The sequence below is a fragment of the Delphinus delphis genome, chromosome 12, assembly GCF_949987515.2.
Source record: "Delphinus delphis chromosome 12, mDelDel1.2, whole genome shotgun sequence".
Classification (NCBI taxonomy): Eukaryota; Metazoa; Chordata; class Mammalia; order Artiodactyla; family Delphinidae; genus Delphinus; species Delphinus delphis.
This window is the reverse complement of record NC_082694.2, coordinates 37,418,949-37,436,678: the sequence shown is the minus strand read 5'-3', so window position 1 is coordinate 37,436,678 and position 17,730 is coordinate 37,418,949. Positions and strand designations below refer to the sequence as shown.

At 34.9% G+C, this 17,730-nt stretch overlaps 1 protein-coding gene across 10 annotated transcripts in view; it reads left to right on the top strand.

The window, feature by feature from the left end:
* EHBP1 (EH domain binding protein 1) overlaps positions 1-17,730 on the top strand; it is a 491,141-nt gene that overhangs the window by 384,045 nt on the left and 89,366 nt on the right. For all 10 annotated transcript variants that reach the window (XM_060026512.1, XM_060026505.1, XM_060026507.1 and 7 more), the window contains 3 exons: positions 2,668-2,846; positions 3,474-3,522; positions 11,125-12,027. In XM_060026512.1, coding sequence (XP_059882495.1) covers positions 2,668-2,846; positions 3,474-3,522; positions 11,125-12,027 — 1,131 coding nt within the window. The remainder of the gene's footprint in view (positions 1-2,667; positions 2,847-3,473; positions 3,523-11,124; positions 12,028-17,730) is intronic.

The following is a 17,730-nucleotide window of genomic DNA, read 5'->3' as shown; positions in this document are numbered from 1 at the left end:
AAAAGACAACCTCAGAATGGGAGAAAATATTTGCAAATGAAGCAACTGACAGAGGATTAATCTCCAAAATTTACAAGCAGCTCATGCAGCTCAATATCAAAAGAACAAACAACCCAATCCAAAAATGGGCAGAAGACCTAAATAGACATTTCTCCAAAGAAGACATACAGATTGCCAACAAACACATGAAAGAATGCTCAACATCACTAATAATTAGAGAAATGCAAATCAAAACTACAATGAGGTATCACCTCACACCAGTCAGAATGGCCATCATTAAAAAATCTACAAAAATAAATGCTGGGGAGGGTGTGGAGAAAAGGGAACCCTCTTGCACTGTTGGTGGGAATGTAAATTGATACAGCCACTATGGAGAACAGTATGGAGGTTCCTTAAAAAACAAAATAGAACTACCATACGACCCAGCAATCCCATTACTGGGCATATACCTTGAGAAAACCATAATTCAAAAAGACGCATGCACCCCAATGTTCATTACAGCTCTATTTACAATAGCCAGGACAATGGAAGCAACCTAAGCATCCATCAACAGATGAATGGATAAAGAAGATGTGGCACATACATACAATGGACTATTACTCAGCCATAAAAAGAAATGAAATTGAGTTATTTGTAGTGAGGTGGATGGACCTAGAGTCTGTCATACAGAGTGAAGTAAGTCAGAAAGAGAAAAACAAATACCATATGCTAACACATATATCTAAAAATCTAAATCTAAAAAACAAAAAAAAATGGTCGTGAAGAACATAGGGGCAAGACGGGAACAAAGACGCAGACCTACTGGAGAATGAACTTGAGGATACAGGGAGGGGGAAGGGTAGGCTGGGACAAAGTGAGACAGTGGCATGGACATATATATACTACCAAACGTAAAACAAGTAGCTAGTGAGAAGCAGCTGCATAGCACAGGGAGATCAGCTCGGTGCTGATCTAGGGTGATCCCACCCTAGAGGGGTGGGATAGGGAGGGTGGGAGGGAGGGAGACGCAAGAGGGAAGAGATATGGGGATATGTGTATATGTATAACTGATTCACTTTGTTATAAAACGGAAACTAACACACCATTGTAAAGCAATTATACTCCAATAAAGATGTTAAAAAAAAAAGCTATCATTTATTCTAAGGTAAATATCCTCCTATATTGGGGATTCTATTTTTTATCTACTTCTTCATATTAAGTAGAACTAACCCAAATTTGCTGATTTTTATGACCTGGAAATTTTTCAGCATTGACTTTGTTTAAGTGATCATTTAAAGAACAACGCTTTGCTAGATTCATGGTTGTTTATATAACAATTTGTTAATCAGACAGTTAATAAAAAGTAAGAAATTACATTCTTGGTGTTTCTTACTTGTCTTCCCACAGGAGTAGTGAATACATAAATCATAATTATGTGGGGTTGATTTAAATTGTTTGGCACTAACATCCTTTTGTCAAATGGGGGCATCATTGGTCTTTCTTAAGTAAGCTGTGTGGCAAGAATGGTTTGCTTGTTAAACTCAAATGATATTAGGGATAAATAATTGTTCTCCTTTCACCTTATTTTAGAGGGCTTCTATTTATGTCTGTAGCCAGCACTCTTAATTGATAGCAATATTTAAAGTCTAGAAACTTTTAGTAGTTTTTTTATAGTTTTCAATTATATCAACCTCTAAAGTTACCATCACAAAATGTGATTGTTATTCAGTAAAAGAAAATGACATGGTTTTAAGAATAACAAAAGTTTAGGATAAAAATCTTATTATGAGTCTTTGTTTTGTTGTTATCATTGTTGTTTTAAGTATATGAACAAGGGGGAAAATCAAGTAAATGCTTTAGATTTAAAACACACATCCCCCTACACCCACACACCTAGCTAACCTAATAATGTCCAAAAGTAGCCATCAATAATTAGAAGATATTTGGAGCAAATCCAAATTATATACTGATGTGTGCTATTGCTACCAACACCTGACTGTCGCTAATAACTAAATCTGTTTTGCCAGAATTAAATTTATATAAGAAGTATGTTTGAATATGGTTATCATTGCACTAAAATGTGTATGATTACTGTATGTATATATATTTTTTGGTCACACCTCGCGGCCTGCGGGATCTTAGTTCCCCAACCAGGGAATGAACCTGGGCCCCTGCAATGAAAGCACTGAGCCCTAACCACTGGACCACCAGGGAATTCCCAATTACTGTATTTTTAAAAACTATTATTTTGACCTCTTCACTACTAACAATTTGTGCTACAGTTAGACTTCAAAATACATTCTTTTTAATATACTCAAAAAGAAACTATTTGTACATGATTGCATTTGGGGAAGATTTTTTTAGTATGTGAGAGTTATATAGATATTCAACCTTAAGTATTTAAATACTTTAATGTTTCCATTAATGTAGCTCTTGGCCTGTTCTTATGTATAACATTAAAATCTTGCATATGTATATCTTTGTCAAGCAGACGCTATAGGCTTAAACTGAAGATAATAACTTAAGATTCATGTCTCCTTTCTTAGAGGTTACAGTTGTCTTGAAGTGACAGTTTTGAAGTACCTAAACTGACATCAAAGTGTTCAAGTGATCCAGTTAGGTCAATTAATGTTAATTTTCATCTTCCATTAAATTATTTTAATGTTTTCCTCTTTTCATTTTTTTTAGCCGAGCCCTATACCAAGTCCTATTTTGGGACGAAAGCCAAATGCTAGTCAGTCATTGCTTGTATGGTGCAAAGAAGTTACAAAAAATTACCGGGGAGTGAAAATCACCAATTTTACTACATCGTGGAGAAATGGTTTATCTTTTTGTGCAATATTACACCACTTTAGACCAGATTTAATGTAAGTAGAAACACTTTCCATTCCTATAAATGTTTTATAAATAATAAAGTTTTATAAAAAAAAGAAACAAACCATAAAATAATTTCTTAGCACATGTCCTGAAATACTTCATTGTTTTTTTTATCACCCATACTCTTGCTTTTTGGGAGAAGAAATATATCCCAGAAAGAAAAGTCATTCCTTCTTGATGCCTAAAAACAATCTTTTCTGTTTTAAAAGAGCATATTTTTTTCCTTAATCTCGTACAAAAAACTGACTTCAAATTATTATGAAAATTGTGTTAGTGTTAAAATGAGATGAGACAGATAAGCCTGTATCTCTTTATACATTGACAACAAGGGGTTACCTCATGGTGAATTTGGTTGTCCAGGCTAGTCTCTGGTCCCCTACCTTAACTTCTCTTTTAGATGGAAAGCTTCAGGCATTGGAACTTGTAATCACTGTTATTTATTAATTATTTAATTAATTTGTTTATTTCCTTAATTTTCCACACTATTAGTTTTGTTGATAGAATTGCTAGTTACTCTTTGGTATTATTGAATGTCAAATTTTAAGATTCAGTTTGTTTTAAAAACAGATGTTTTTATCAATTACTGTATGTACCTACTGTGCCATTTTCTCCCTCAGTGACTACAAGTCTCTGAATCCTCAAGACATTAAAGAGAACAACAAAAAGGTAAGAATTGCCAAAGAAAAAAAATACATAGTGTCAATTTTGGCTTCTCCTCAGGCATTTATTAATTTGGGGAAAGTAAGGTTGTTTTGTGAGGTCCTAACTATAGCTCACAGAAGGTAGTCTGTTTCCTGAAGTTCCAGTAGGATGCATGGTTTACTCTAGTTTGTCATGGCCTTTAAAAATCACAAGTGCCAGACTGGCATCAGATTATAATAATATGTATGAACTTCATAAACTGTTAAATGTTTGTTAAAGCATGTTGCTTTTATTTAGCTCTTAGCAAGATTTAGCTTTTAAAAAGTGCAATCCAAACTGTTGTGCCATGAGTTTAGAAAAACCTGTTGGGAGGGGATGAAAGCAGGAGCCTGATGGGTATGCAAAAAAAAAAATCCATATGTTCCCAGAGGCAAAAAGATCGAACATTGGTTCTTTTTTTTTTTCTTTTTTTCCCCCCTTTTTCTGGTAAACTGTGCAGTTTTTTTCCACATAATTAATTAATGTACTGAGGTCAGAGCTTCCCAATTGGTGTGGGGAAGATACTGATCCTTTCAGCCCTCAGGGTAGCTGCACAGGCCTGAGTTGCTAGAGCCCTCTGGGCCAGCTGACTGTGGCTGCAGGCTGACTTACCTATGTATCCCAAAATGCAGCACGATATTACAATTTTCTGTGTGCACCACAACATAAAAAAGGAGGAAGCACCTATCTCAGCATACAGCAGGTACTCATTTAATGCTTTTTTTCCTGCTGAATTGAATTCTTCAGCTGAAAATTGTTGTCTTAGAGCAAGAGTTCTTAACCTGGGAGCTATGGATAGAGTTCAGGGGATCCTTGATCATGGCTAGGGAAAAAAAAAATTATTTTCTCATTTCTTTAACTGAAATTTCGCATTTTCTTCAATTATCAATTTAAACAACAAACCACTGTAGTATTAGCCATGCCTGAGACTTTTTCACCTTTAGAATCTCAGATATTTTCATATCACTTTACAGTTGCAAATATCTACAGCTACCTTTTAAGCTCATCACTTCTTCATAATTGTAGCAGTTTGTACATCCATAAGAAGCACATTTGTTTCTCAAATTCCATTTTCCTAATATTTTCAAATACTTATTTTTCAATAATTGGTTTCTTTTGTAATCATATGGGTTTTTTTTTTTGTTTTTTTGTTGTTTTTTTTCGGTATGTGGGCCTCTCACTGTTGTGGCCTCTCCTGCTGCGGAGCACAGGCTCCGGACGCGCAGGCTCAGCGGCCATGGCTCACGGGCCCAGCCACTCCACAGCATGTGGGATGTTCCTGGACCAGGGCATGAACCCATGTCCCCTGCATCGGCAGGTGGACTCTCAACCACTGCGCCACCAGGGAAGCACCATATGTATTTTTTTAACTTTTTATTTTATATTGGAGTATAGCCGATTAACAATGTTGTGATAGTTTCAGGTGCACAGCAGAGGGGCTCAACCATACATACACATGTATCCATTCTCCCCCAAACTCCCCTCCCATCCAGGCTGCCACATAACATTGAGCAGAGTTCCCTGTACTATACAATAGGTCCTTGTTGGTTATCCATTTTAAATATAGCAGTGTGTACATGTTGTTCCCCAACTCCCTAACTATCCCTTCCCCTCATCCTTCCCCCTTGGTAACCATAAATTCATTCTCTAAGTCTGTGAGTCTGTTTCCGTTTTGTAAATAAGTTCATTTGTATCAGTTCTTTTTAGATTCCCATATAAGGGATATCATATGATATTTCTCTTTCTCTGTCTGACTTACTTCACTCAGTATGACAATCTCTAGGTCCATCCATGTTGCTGCAAATGGCATTATTTCATTCTTTTTAACGGCCCAGTAATATTCCATTGTATATATATACCACATCTTCTTTATCCATTCCTTTGTCGATGGAATAGATAAAGGTTGCTTCCATGTCTCAGCTATTGTAAACAGTGCTACAATGAACACTGGGGCGCATGTATTCTTTCGGACCATGTTTTTCTCTGGATATATGCCCAGGAGTGGGATTGCAGGGTCATATGGTAGCTCTATTTTTAGTTTTTTAAGGAACTTCCATACTGTTCTCCATAGTGGCTGTACCAATTTACATTCCCACCAGCAGTGTAGGAGGGTTCCCTTCTCTCCACACCCTCTCCAGATTTTATCATTTGTGGATTTTTTGATGATAGCCGTTTTGACTGGTGTGAGGTGATATCTCATTGTAGTTTTGATTTGCATTTCTCTAATAATTAGCAATGTTGAACATCCTTTCATGTGCCTCTGGGCCATCTGCATGTCTTCTTTGGTGAAATGTCTATTTATGTCTTCTGCCCATTTTTTGATTGGGTTGTTTGTTTTGATAATATGAAGCGTCATGGGCTGTTTTTAAATTTTGGAAACTTGTTGGTCACATCATTTGCAAATATTTTCTCCTAATCTGTGGGTTGTCTTTTCATTTTGTTTATGGTTTCCTTTGCTGTGCAAAAGCTTTTGTGTTTAATTAGGTCCCATTTGTTTATGTTTGTTTTTATTTCCATTATTCTGGGAGACAGATCGAAAAAGATATTGATGCGATTTATGTTAGAGAGTGTTCTGCCTATGTGTTCCTCTAGGAGATTTATAGTGTCCAGTCTCACATCTAGGTCTTTAATCCATTTTGAGCTTATTTTTGTGTATGGTGTTAAAGAATGATTTAATTTCAATTTTTTACATGTAGCTGTCCAGTTTTCCCAGCACTATTTGTTGAAGAGACTGTCTTTCCACCTTGTGTAGTCTTGCCTCATTTGTCGTAGATTAATTGACCATTGGTGTGTGGGTTTATTTCTGGGCTTTCTGTCCTGTTCCACTTATCTATATTTCTGTTTTTGTGCCAGTACCATACTGTTTTGATGACTGTAGCTTTGTAGTATAGTCTGAAGTCAGCCTGACTCCTCCAGCTCCGTTTTTCTTTCTCAATATTGCTTTGGCTATTTGGGGTCTTTTGTGTCTCCATACAAAGTTTAAGATTTTCTGTTCTAGTTCTGTGAAAAATGCCATTGGTAATTTGTTAAGGATTGCATTGAATCTGTAGATTGCCTTGGGTAGTATAGTCATTTTGACAATATTGATTCTTCCAATCCATGAACATGGTATATATTTCCATCTGTTAGTGCCTTCTTCGATTTCTTTCATCAGAGTCTTACAGTTTTCAGAGTACAGGTCTCTTGTCTCCTTAGGTAGGTTTATTCCTAGGTAATTTATTCTTTTTGATGGAATGGTAAATGGGATTGTTTCTTGAATTTCTCTTTCTGATCTTTTGTTGTTAGTGTATAGAAATGCAACAGATTTCTGTGTATTAATTTTGTAACCTGCAACTTTACCATATTCATTGATGAGCTCTAGTAGTTTTCTGGTGGCATCTTTAGGATCTTCTGTGTATGGTATCATGTCATCTGCAAACAGTGACAGTTTAACTTCTTCTTTTCCAATTTGGATTCCTTTTATTTATTTTTCTTCTCTGATTGCTGTAGCTAGGACTTCCAAAACTATGTTGAATAAAAGTGGCAAGAGTGGACCTCCTTGTCTTGTTCCTGATCTTAGAGGACATGCTTTCAGCTTTTCACCATTGAGTATGATGTTAGGTGTAGGTTTGTCATATATTGCCTTTATTATGTTGAGGTAGGTTCCCTCTATGCACACTTTCTGGAGAGTTTTTATCAAAACTGTGTGCTGAATTTTGTCAAAAGAGTAATCATGTGTATTTTATACACATCATAACATTATTCTGAGAAGGGGTTCATTGCCAAAAGAATTCATGGGCCAAAGTCATTAATAACTTCTAGTCTAGGCTAAAGTTTTTAATTTACTTTAAATAGTTAAAACCACCAGTGAGAAAAAGACTATAAAGGGAACCTTGATAAAAGTTCAATTAACAGATGAGAATTTAAATCAACTTTTTTTTTACTTTTATTGCTCTCTAAAACCAAAAATTTATATTTCCATTAAAGAATTCTTGTTTCTTTGCAAATGCATGATGCTGGCCCCAGAGAAAAACATTTAAAAGCAGTCAGTTTTTTTAATTGAAATATGCTATTAAAAAAGATAATCTTTAAAAATCAGTATAATTTTCTTTATAGAAATCATGCTTCAAAATAAGGCATTCTCTTGAATTATTTCTTGTATGATTTTGAAGAGCCTGTGTCTGTCAAAGCAAAATGCCTTATTTTTCGTCAATTAAGTTATACAGTTGGCCCTCTGTATCCATGGATGTGGAACCCACAGATACAGAGGGCTGGCTGTATTCTACCATTTTACATAAGGGACTTGAGCATCCCCAGATTTGATATCTGCAGGGGGTGTTGGAATTAGTCCCCCATGGATACCAAGAGACAACTGTATCTTTATATACGACAGTTCTTTACCTGCATTTTCTTGCATTTGAATAAGCAAATTTAAATGCAGACAAGAGCATTATAAAATAAACCATTATTATTTTTTATAAAGTGAAGCTTTCAAGTTACTGTTTAAAATTTTGAAAAGCAAACATTTTTTATTTTACCTAGCTATATATTTTTAAAGAGTATGAGGAATCTCATTAGGGCTTAAGTTATACTTCTTTACATTATTTTCTTCAGAAATTTAATAATGATGAACATACCTTGGATTTACATATTATTACAAAGAGAAATATATCTCATTAAAATTTTTTCTCAATTAAATCTTAAAGGGCAGATGATTATAGCTTTTTTTTTTTTTTTTTTTTGCGGTACGTGGGCCTCTCACTGTTGTGGCCTCTCCCATTGCGGAGCACAGGCTCCGGACGCGCAGGCACAGCGACCATGGCTCACGGGCCCAGCTGCTCCGCGGTATGTGGGATCTTCCCGGACCAGGGCACGAACCCATGTCCCCTGCATCGGCAGACGGACTCTCAACCACTGTGCCACCAGGGGAGCCCTAGCTTTTTTTTTTTTTTAAATAAATTTACTTATTTATTTCTGGCTGCCTTGGATCTTCGTTGGTGCATGCGGGCCTTCTCTAGTTGTGGCCAGCAGGGACTACTCTTCGTTGTGGTGCATGGACTTATTGTGGTGGCTTCTCTTGTTGCAGAGCCTGGGCTCTAGGCACACGGGCTTCAGTAGTTGTGGTACATGGGCTTCAGTAGTTGTGGCTCACGGGCTCTAGAGTGCAGGCTCAGTAGTTGTGGCACATGGGCTTAGTTACTCTGTGGCATGTGGGATCTTCCCGGACCAGGGTTCGAACTTGTGTCCCCTGCATTGGCAGGTGGATTCTTAACCACTGCGCCACCAGGGAAGTCCCAATTATAGCTTTTTGAAAGGATTTTAATTTAGATGATCCCATTCATTGCACAAGTCAATACATAATTGTTGTTATACTTTCCTTTTCATCACTTTGCAACTTCTTTTTTTTTTTTTTTTAACATTTATTTATTTATTTGGCTGTTCCGGGTCTTAATTGAGGCACATGGGATTTTTAGTTGCGGCATGCAGAATCTAGTTCCCTGACCAGAGACCAAACCTAGGCCCCTGCATTGGGAGCATGGAGTGTTAACCACTGGACTACCAGGGAAGTCCCACAACTTCTTACCTGATATCTACATTGAGTATCATTTGCTACCTACAGACTTATTTCCGGCTTTACACAGTTCTTCCGGGTAACCCCATCTGCCCTTAATTGGACTTAAAACAGTACAAGAAACAATGCCTGTGTCTTAAGTTCCATGCAGATGCATAACATAACTGGCAGTGACTCCTTACCAATTAAATAACATCTAGCAATGAATAAGACTATTTTCTTCTAAAGACCTCTTTTTTCTCCACACACAGCTAAAAAGACAGTAGGTAATTGACTATCGCAGAAGAGGTTAACCTATGGGAAAATTCCTTTATAAAGTCTTGACCTCGCTTACAAGAAATCTGGTTTGTTTTTAAATTTCTTTTAGTGCAATTAGTGTGCATAAAATGAATTGCTACATGAAACAAAATACCAGCAGGAGATTCCCCACAAGTAAGCTAATCATTTTCCCAGGTCTGTAAAAAGTGCTGAATAAAAATGGTATTTACCTGTGACATCTGATCTTAACCAATATGTCAGTGTTTTAGATAATTGGGAAATGTTTAGAATACTACCTGTGGTGCTTTTCCTGATGGTCTACAATTGATGTCTGTCAATCAAGTTGTCAGGACTCATGAGGAAGAAAATGACTTTAATTTTCCTAAAACATGTAAAATAACAAACAGGCCCAAACATGCACACCAACTGAGCCATTCTCTCAAGTAAATATTTTGAGGTACCTATACTATAAAGCATAGTGCTGTGAAAATTGAAGAGGTTTTAATATCACAATTTATTTTTCATTTTCTTTCTTATTCCATAACATTTATTAAACTACAGGAAGAATACAAGAATTAAATTCAAAGGTAGAAATGCACTGTAACATGTATATGCAAAAGACTGATTCCTTCTGAATTGTTACATAATTTCCTAAACTTTCTTTTTAGAAAAACTTTGAGTTGTGATCCTTTGTAACAACCTATATCTGGGTTGTTACAAAGATGAGACATTTTATATCCCAAAGCAAGAATATAACTAGAGGGTCCTTAGTTTTTCCAAGAGTATATCTAAATGTTTAGCCATATTTTTAATGCTTCCTAGCAACACAATGCTGTTTTCAAGGGTTAGTTCAGGATAGTAATAATTAATTGTAAATTGAGAAACAGCTTTGATTCTTCAAAACTAGAAAAACCTGATGTGCCACAGTCATTTAAAGGCTAACAAAAGTTATACAATGCAGCCTCACATTCTAAACTAGGTTGTACTACTCAAAACATTTCCTTCTTTCCAAAATGGATGAAGTGAAAATGAAGTCACTCTTCTCATTATGAAAATCAATCTTAATTGGGCGTTTTAAAAATGTTTCTATGTTTCTAGACTTAAGTAGCACTTACTTATATTTTATACCAGGCAATCTAGGAGTTAGTTCTTTTGGGATATCTACCTGTACTTTATCTTCACAAATCACTGCAATTACATGACCACTGAAAAGAGGGGTTAATAGGAATAATAAAGCTCCAGATGAATTATTATTTCTTTATACCCTAGTTCTTTATCACAAAGTCTATTCTAAGTTTTTTTGTTTGTTTGTTTTAACTCTCATTTTTGCTTGTTTTCTTTATTGGAGAAGAACATTTCAATTGTTATTAACTAATAAAAAAGTTTTACTCTTGGATCTACCAAACTTTTACAAATTTCCAACTTAGAATGTTGCTCTGTTCATGTGGCATAATGTCAGTGGCATAATGTACCCTCCAATAGCAACAAAAAGCCATTAAAATTTTGCTTGTTTTTTTAAAATGGTAACTGAATTGTGTTTTATTTTTAACTCTTTTTTGAGGTGTAATTGCCATATAACAGTACCTCAGTCTCAAGTGTACAACATAATGATTTGATATTTGTATACATTGTGAAATGCTCACCACAGTAAGTCTAGTTAACATCTGTTATTTTGCTGTTTTTAAAATGTGATGATGTTTTAAGTTTCTTTAAAAAAGTTAAAATGTATGGATTGTCTGAACTCTTCAATATATCTTCTGTTTTTCTTTCCTCTGAAGGCATATGATGGATTTGCCAGCATAGGAATTTCCCGGTTATTGGAACCTTCTGATATGGTTTTATTAGCAATTCCTGACAAACTGACTGTTATGACCTATCTCTATCAAATTAGGGCACATTTCAGTGGGCAAGAGTTAAATGTTGTTCAAATAGAAGAAAATAGCAGTAAAAGCACATATAAAGTTGGAAACTATGAAACAGATACAAATAGTTCTGTTGATCAGGAAAAATTCTATGCAGAGCTTAGTGATCTGAAACGGGAGCCTCAGCTGCAGCAGCCTACCAGCGGAGGGGTAGACTTCCTATCCCAGGACGACTCTGTATTTGTAAATGATAGTGGGGTTGGAGAGTCAGAAAGTGAACACCAGACTCCTGATGATCATCTCAGTCCAAGCACAGCCTCCCCTTACTATCGCAGGACTAAAAGTGACACAGAACCCCAAAAGTCCCAGCAGAGCTCTGGAAGGACTTCAGGATCCGATGACCCTGGAATATGTTACAGTACAGATTCAAACCACACACAAGTTTTGTTAGGCAAGAAGAGACTATTGAAAACGGAGACTTTAGAATTAAGTGACTTATACAATAGTGATAAGAAGAAGGATGTGTCTCCACCCTTTATTTGTGAGGAGACCGATGAGCAAAAGCTTCAGGATATAGACATCAGTAGTAACTTGGAGCAAGAAAAATTAGAGAATTCCAGACCCTTAGAATGCAGATCAGATCCTGAATCACCTGTGAAAAAACCCAGTTTATCTCCCACTTCTAAACTTGGATATTCGTACAATAGAGATGCAGACCTTGCCAAGAAAAAACGTAATTCCCTGAGGCAGACAGAGTCTGATTCAGATGCTGATAGAACCATCTTAAATCATGCAAATCATTCTGCAAAAACAGTCCAGGTAAGTGAGTTAGAATGATGAATACATATATGTAGTAAATAGTTATTCTTTTCTGTTGTTTCTTTTTGTATTCATAGACTACTTTACAAATGATTAAAGGTGAAGTATAATTTCCCATTTTAGAAAAACCTGCTCTTCATTTAAAGTTTATAATATTTTAAGCCTATAAATAAATCCCAATTTCAAGATTGAAGAATAAAGAATGTCAACTTTTCAAATCAAAATGTTATTAACCTATAAAAATATTTTACAGAATAAGTCAAAGCTATTTCAGTATTCCATTTTGTAAGCATATCATTCTGGAAATGTATAATGCCAAATTAAAATATTTCCCATTTACAGCATTTTCTTCAAATACTTTAGTTGCATTGCAGTTGGTAATTTTAGTCCCATCATTATTTGTGGTTAAAAATCCCAGTAACATCGAAATTTCTCCCCATGTGGGGAATATGGCATGGATTTAATTGAATCTATGGTGCCATCAGTGATAAGATATACCATTATTTTATGTACAACAAAGAAAGAAAAACACTGCCAATAAATTATGATACATGGTTTTCTTATCACATAGAATTTTTATTTTATACCTAGTGAAAGAGTTCTTTTAGACTTATTTAGGCATGGATTTTTTAATCATATAATGCTCTTATGTATACATAAAAAGGAATTTTTTTAGCAAAATAAATTGGTTAAGGTATAATCAATTTAGAATTAGAGTTTAGACTAACTCTTCTGAATCACTTTGTGATATAGAGTTGTCAGTATTCCTGTTTTTCCACATAGTATTGTCCTCTGTGCCATCAAAAGCCTGATGTTACAACAGTGGTTCTCAAAGTATGATCTGGGGACCTCTCAGGCTCTCCAGGACTCTTTCCGAGAGTCCCCAAAGTTGAAACTATTTTCATAACGATACTAGAACTTTATTTACCTTTTGCACTTTCATTCTGTCACAAGTGTACAATGGTGTTTTCTGGAGGCTACATGGTTTGTGATATCTCAAGAGACTGAATACAGAAGTAGATATGAGTATATAGCTGCCTTCAATTAAGGCAGATATTAAAGATTGATTTGCAAAAAATGTAAAATAGTGCTGTTCTTCTCAGTTTTGTTTTTTAGTGTAGTTATTTTTATTAGAATATGTTAACATCTAATGGGTTTATTATAGCTATTTTAAAGGAATGAATAAGTAAATATTTTTTAAAAATTTTCCATTTAATTTCCAAAATGACAAATATCTATAGATGTAGCCCACATAAGCTAAAGCTTTTGAGGATCCTCAATTTTTAAGCATATAAAGGGATTCTGAGACCAGAAAGGTTAAGAACCTCTGAATTACAGCATTTCTTCACAGTTGTCTCTCAGATTTTCTTCTCAGTAATACTCACTGATAATGGCACTTTCTTTTAATTTTTTTTAAAATTATTTTTGGCTGTGTTGGGTTTTTGTTGCTGCATTCAGGCTTTCTCTAGTTGTGGCGAGTGGGGGCTACTCTTCATTGTGATGCGTGGGCTTCTCATTGCAGTGGCTTCTCGTTGCAGAGCATGGGCTCTAGGCACGTGGGCTTCAGTAGTTGTGGCATGTGGGCTCAGTAGTTGTGGCTCGCAGGCTCAGTAGTTGTGGTGCATGGCTTAGTTGCCCCGCGGCATGTGGGATCTTTCTGGACCAGGGCTTGAACCCGTGTCCCCGGCATTGACAGGCGGATTCTTAACCATTGTGCCACCAGGGAAGTCCCAGTAGCACTTTCTTAACCTTTCTGGTAGGTCCTAAGAAAAGATTTTCAGACAATAACCTGGAGTTCTGTTGCATTCTCAAATAGTACTCAAGGGGTTGTTAAATGAAACATCAAGGAATTATAGTCTTGCCACCAGAATTATCAAGCACATGCATATGTAGGTACTGATGACTATGTCTTAACTACCACCTATATGACAGAGATATAAAATGTCATCAATTTTGTTTTCAGAGGTATTAAAATGTGCATCTTAGAATCAAAGAAATATAATAGCTAACAAAGCAAGCCCCTGTTCTCCTAATCAGAAATCTCAAATCAAATGTTCTAAGTACCTAAACTTTCAGAGTATCATAGTGTCCCTACAGAGTAGCTAATCATTAAACATATAGTGACTGACATTTGCAGAATTTGGTGAGCCTAAATTTGAATATCAATACAGATTTTTCTCGTAAACCAGATTTTTAAGGTAAAAATGTTCAGTTAAATCTGGAAATTGATTAGTGTTTAAAAATTAAAAATGCTCTGAACTAGGACTCAGTAAACCTGGATTCTCATCTTGGCTCTCATCTTGGCTCCAGTAATTACCAGTGTAACATGTTAATTAGCCATTTAAATTCTTTAAATCTTATTTTCTAAGTATGTTAAATGAAATAATCTCTGAGAGCCCTTTAAACTCTAAAACTGTGTCGTGCTGTGATTCTGTTCAGGTGATTTAAGTGATGTACAGTAAATCCACAGGATGATAGAAGCAGCATCTATTTATAACTCCATATGTGTTTGTTTGTTGACAATTGGTTTACTGGTTAGAATTTTGCTTAGGGTAAATTTTAAAAAATTTTTGGCAAAAGTGTTCATTTCCTGGTACCGAAAATTGTAGTATAGGTGTTAATACTTGATAAGTTTTTTATTGTAGCTAAATTTTATTTTTCTTTTGTATACTGTATTTTATTGATTCTAAGACATATATTTTTTACATTTTAACTTCCCTGAAATCAAGATGTTACTTATAATAATATGTTAGAGTTTAACTGACTGTTCTTTCTTAGAAACTCATAAAATAATAGAGTCTAATAATTAATAGCCTCTGATTAGAGGAAATTTGATAATTTAATGTGACTGTATAGACTTAACAAGTCAGAACGTTGCCCATTTGAGTGGCTGATACATGTGATGACCATTATATATCTTACACATATCTCAGACTTTACAACCCATGAGGTGAGTGGTTGGTGCCTATTATATATATATGGGAGAACCAAGATCTACAGAGTTGCCTTAAGGTCATATAATAAATGTTAAAAGTTTGAATTCAAAACCAGCCTTGTCTGACTTCAAAGTCTGTGCCCCTGAACTTTATGCTCACAATATCTCTTTGGTTTTGGCCATAACAGCACTAAAAATAATTATAACCCAGATGTAAAATAATCAACAATTACATTAAGTCCCTTAACAGTGTTTACCCCATTAGATTCTCCAGGAATTTTTCCTAAGGAGATAATAAGAACTGTATACAAGAATTTACATATAAAGATGTTCACAAAAGCATTGTTTATGATAGTAAAAAATTATAAACAGCCTAAATATCCAATAATATAAGACAAATTAAAGTATGATACGTTCATATTAATAGAATGCTAGGTAGACAGTTTAAAATCATGTTTTCAAAGAAATATTTAAGGATATGAGAAAATGCTCATAATATTTAGACTATTAAGTGGAAAAAAGCATGATTCTACAATGATTATCCCTGGGTGCCGGGATTGCTAATTTTTAAAAAATATTTCTTTTTTTAAAATTGAGTTGTAATTCATGTATTGTATTATTTTCAGGTGTACAACATAATGATTCAATATTTGTATCTATTGCAAAATGTTCACCACAATAAGCCAAGTTAATATCAGTTACCATACATAGTTGCAAAAGTTTTTATTTTCCTTGTGATTAGAACTTTGGAGATCTACTCTCTTAGCAACCTTCAAACATGCAATACAGTGTTATTAACTATATTTACCATGTTGTATGTTATATTCCCATGACATACTCATTTTGACTCCTTTACCCATTTAGCCCACCCCCAGCCTCCAGCAAACACCAATCTGTTCTCTGTATCTGTGAGCTTGGTTTCAGGGATTTTGGGGGGCGGGGGCGGGGCGGGTTGTTTTTTAGATTCCACGTATAAGTGAGATCATAGGGTATTTATCTTTCTCTGACTCATTTCTTTTAGCATAATGCCCTCAGGATCCCTCTATGTTGTCACAAGTGGCAAGATTTAATCCTTTTTTGTAGGTAGATAATATTACAATGCATGTGGCTATACAGTTTGCCCAACACCATTTCCCCATTGTATATTTTTTTACTCCTTTGTTGTAAATTAATTGACCATATATGTATGGGTTTGTTTCTGGGCTCTCTGTTCTGTTCCACTGATCTATGTGTCTGTTTTTATGCCAGTATCATACTGGCATATATATTATAGCTTTGTAATAGTGATATAGTTTGAAATCAAGGAGGGTCATGCTTTTATTTTTCTTCTTTTTACTTTTATATATTTTCTAAAATTTCTATGATGAATATGAATTGCATTTTAATCAGAAAAAAATTTTGTGTTTATGTACTCTTAAGACCAGAGCAGTTTTTCACTGTCTGTGTAGCTGATTGGAATCCCTAAAGGACTGTATTAATCACAGAATTTAGAGCTAGTGGGAACTTTAAGATGATCTACTCTAAGTATTTGAAAAGTTTACAGTGAGTGGGATTTTTTTTAACATCTTTATTGGAGTATAATTGCTTTACAATGGTGTGTTAGTTTCTGCTTTATAACAAAGTGAATCAGCTATACATATACATATATCCCCATATCTCCTCCCTCTTGCGTCTCCCTCCCACCCTCCCTACCCCACCCCTCTAGGTGGTCACAAAGCACTGAGCTGATCTCCCTGTGCTATGCGGCTGCTTCCCAGTGAGTGGGATTTTAAAGATGATCTCCCTTCATTTAAAAAACGAGGAAATTGAGAGATTTTTAAAAATATATTAATAGTTAACATTTATCTGGTTCTCACTACATTACTCTCTTTCACTTAATCTTTACAATATCTTTATGAGAGTTGATCTATTTTTATCCTCATATTATAAATAAGGAAACTGAGGCTTAAAGAGATTGAGTAGCTTGCTCACAAGTTACTCAAGTAATGGAACTAGGTCTGTCTGACTTCAGAGTTCTTAAATATCATGTAATGGTTTTAAGTGACCTGTTCAGTGTTGCATTGCTTATTATTAGTGGAAGAAGGATTAACAGTCTTGACTGCCAATTCAGCGTTCATTTAATTAATTTTGTCTGTTTTTTGAGAATACGTTGATTTGTAACCAGTTCAAATGCAGTTATGAACTCTGTTCTATTATGTCCTATCAGTATGAGCTAAAAATCTTTCATTATCGCTTATACATTTCAATTGTATCTATTAAGTTAAGAATTTTTGTTTAATCCTCTTAAAACCTTGGGTGATGAAAATGTTCTGGAATTAGCTAGTGTTGATGGTTCACAAACTTGTGAATATACTAAAAAAAAAATCACTGAATTGTAGACTTCAAGAAAAATCTTTGCCTAAAATTACAGAAAAAAGTTTAAAATTTGCTGTATCAAAATATAAAGGTCACAAAGAGACCCAAAAATGATGTACTAAATTTTTTTTTGATGTACTAAATTTTTTAAGTTTCACATTATTCCAAATAAAGTAATAGGTTGCTGTTTATTACCTCTTCCTTGACCATGAATGATAATTATGACTGAACCAAAACTATGCAAAGAAAAGGAATTAAAAGAAATTAAGTATTAAAGTCATAGTCATAGCCATCTAAAGTCAGAAGTTGGCTACTTTAGTAGAGAAAAGGAATTTGAACTATACACATTATGAATATTTGTGCTTTGGATTAATGCCCCCATTTAAGAGCTGATTTCCATTGAGGTTCTACCT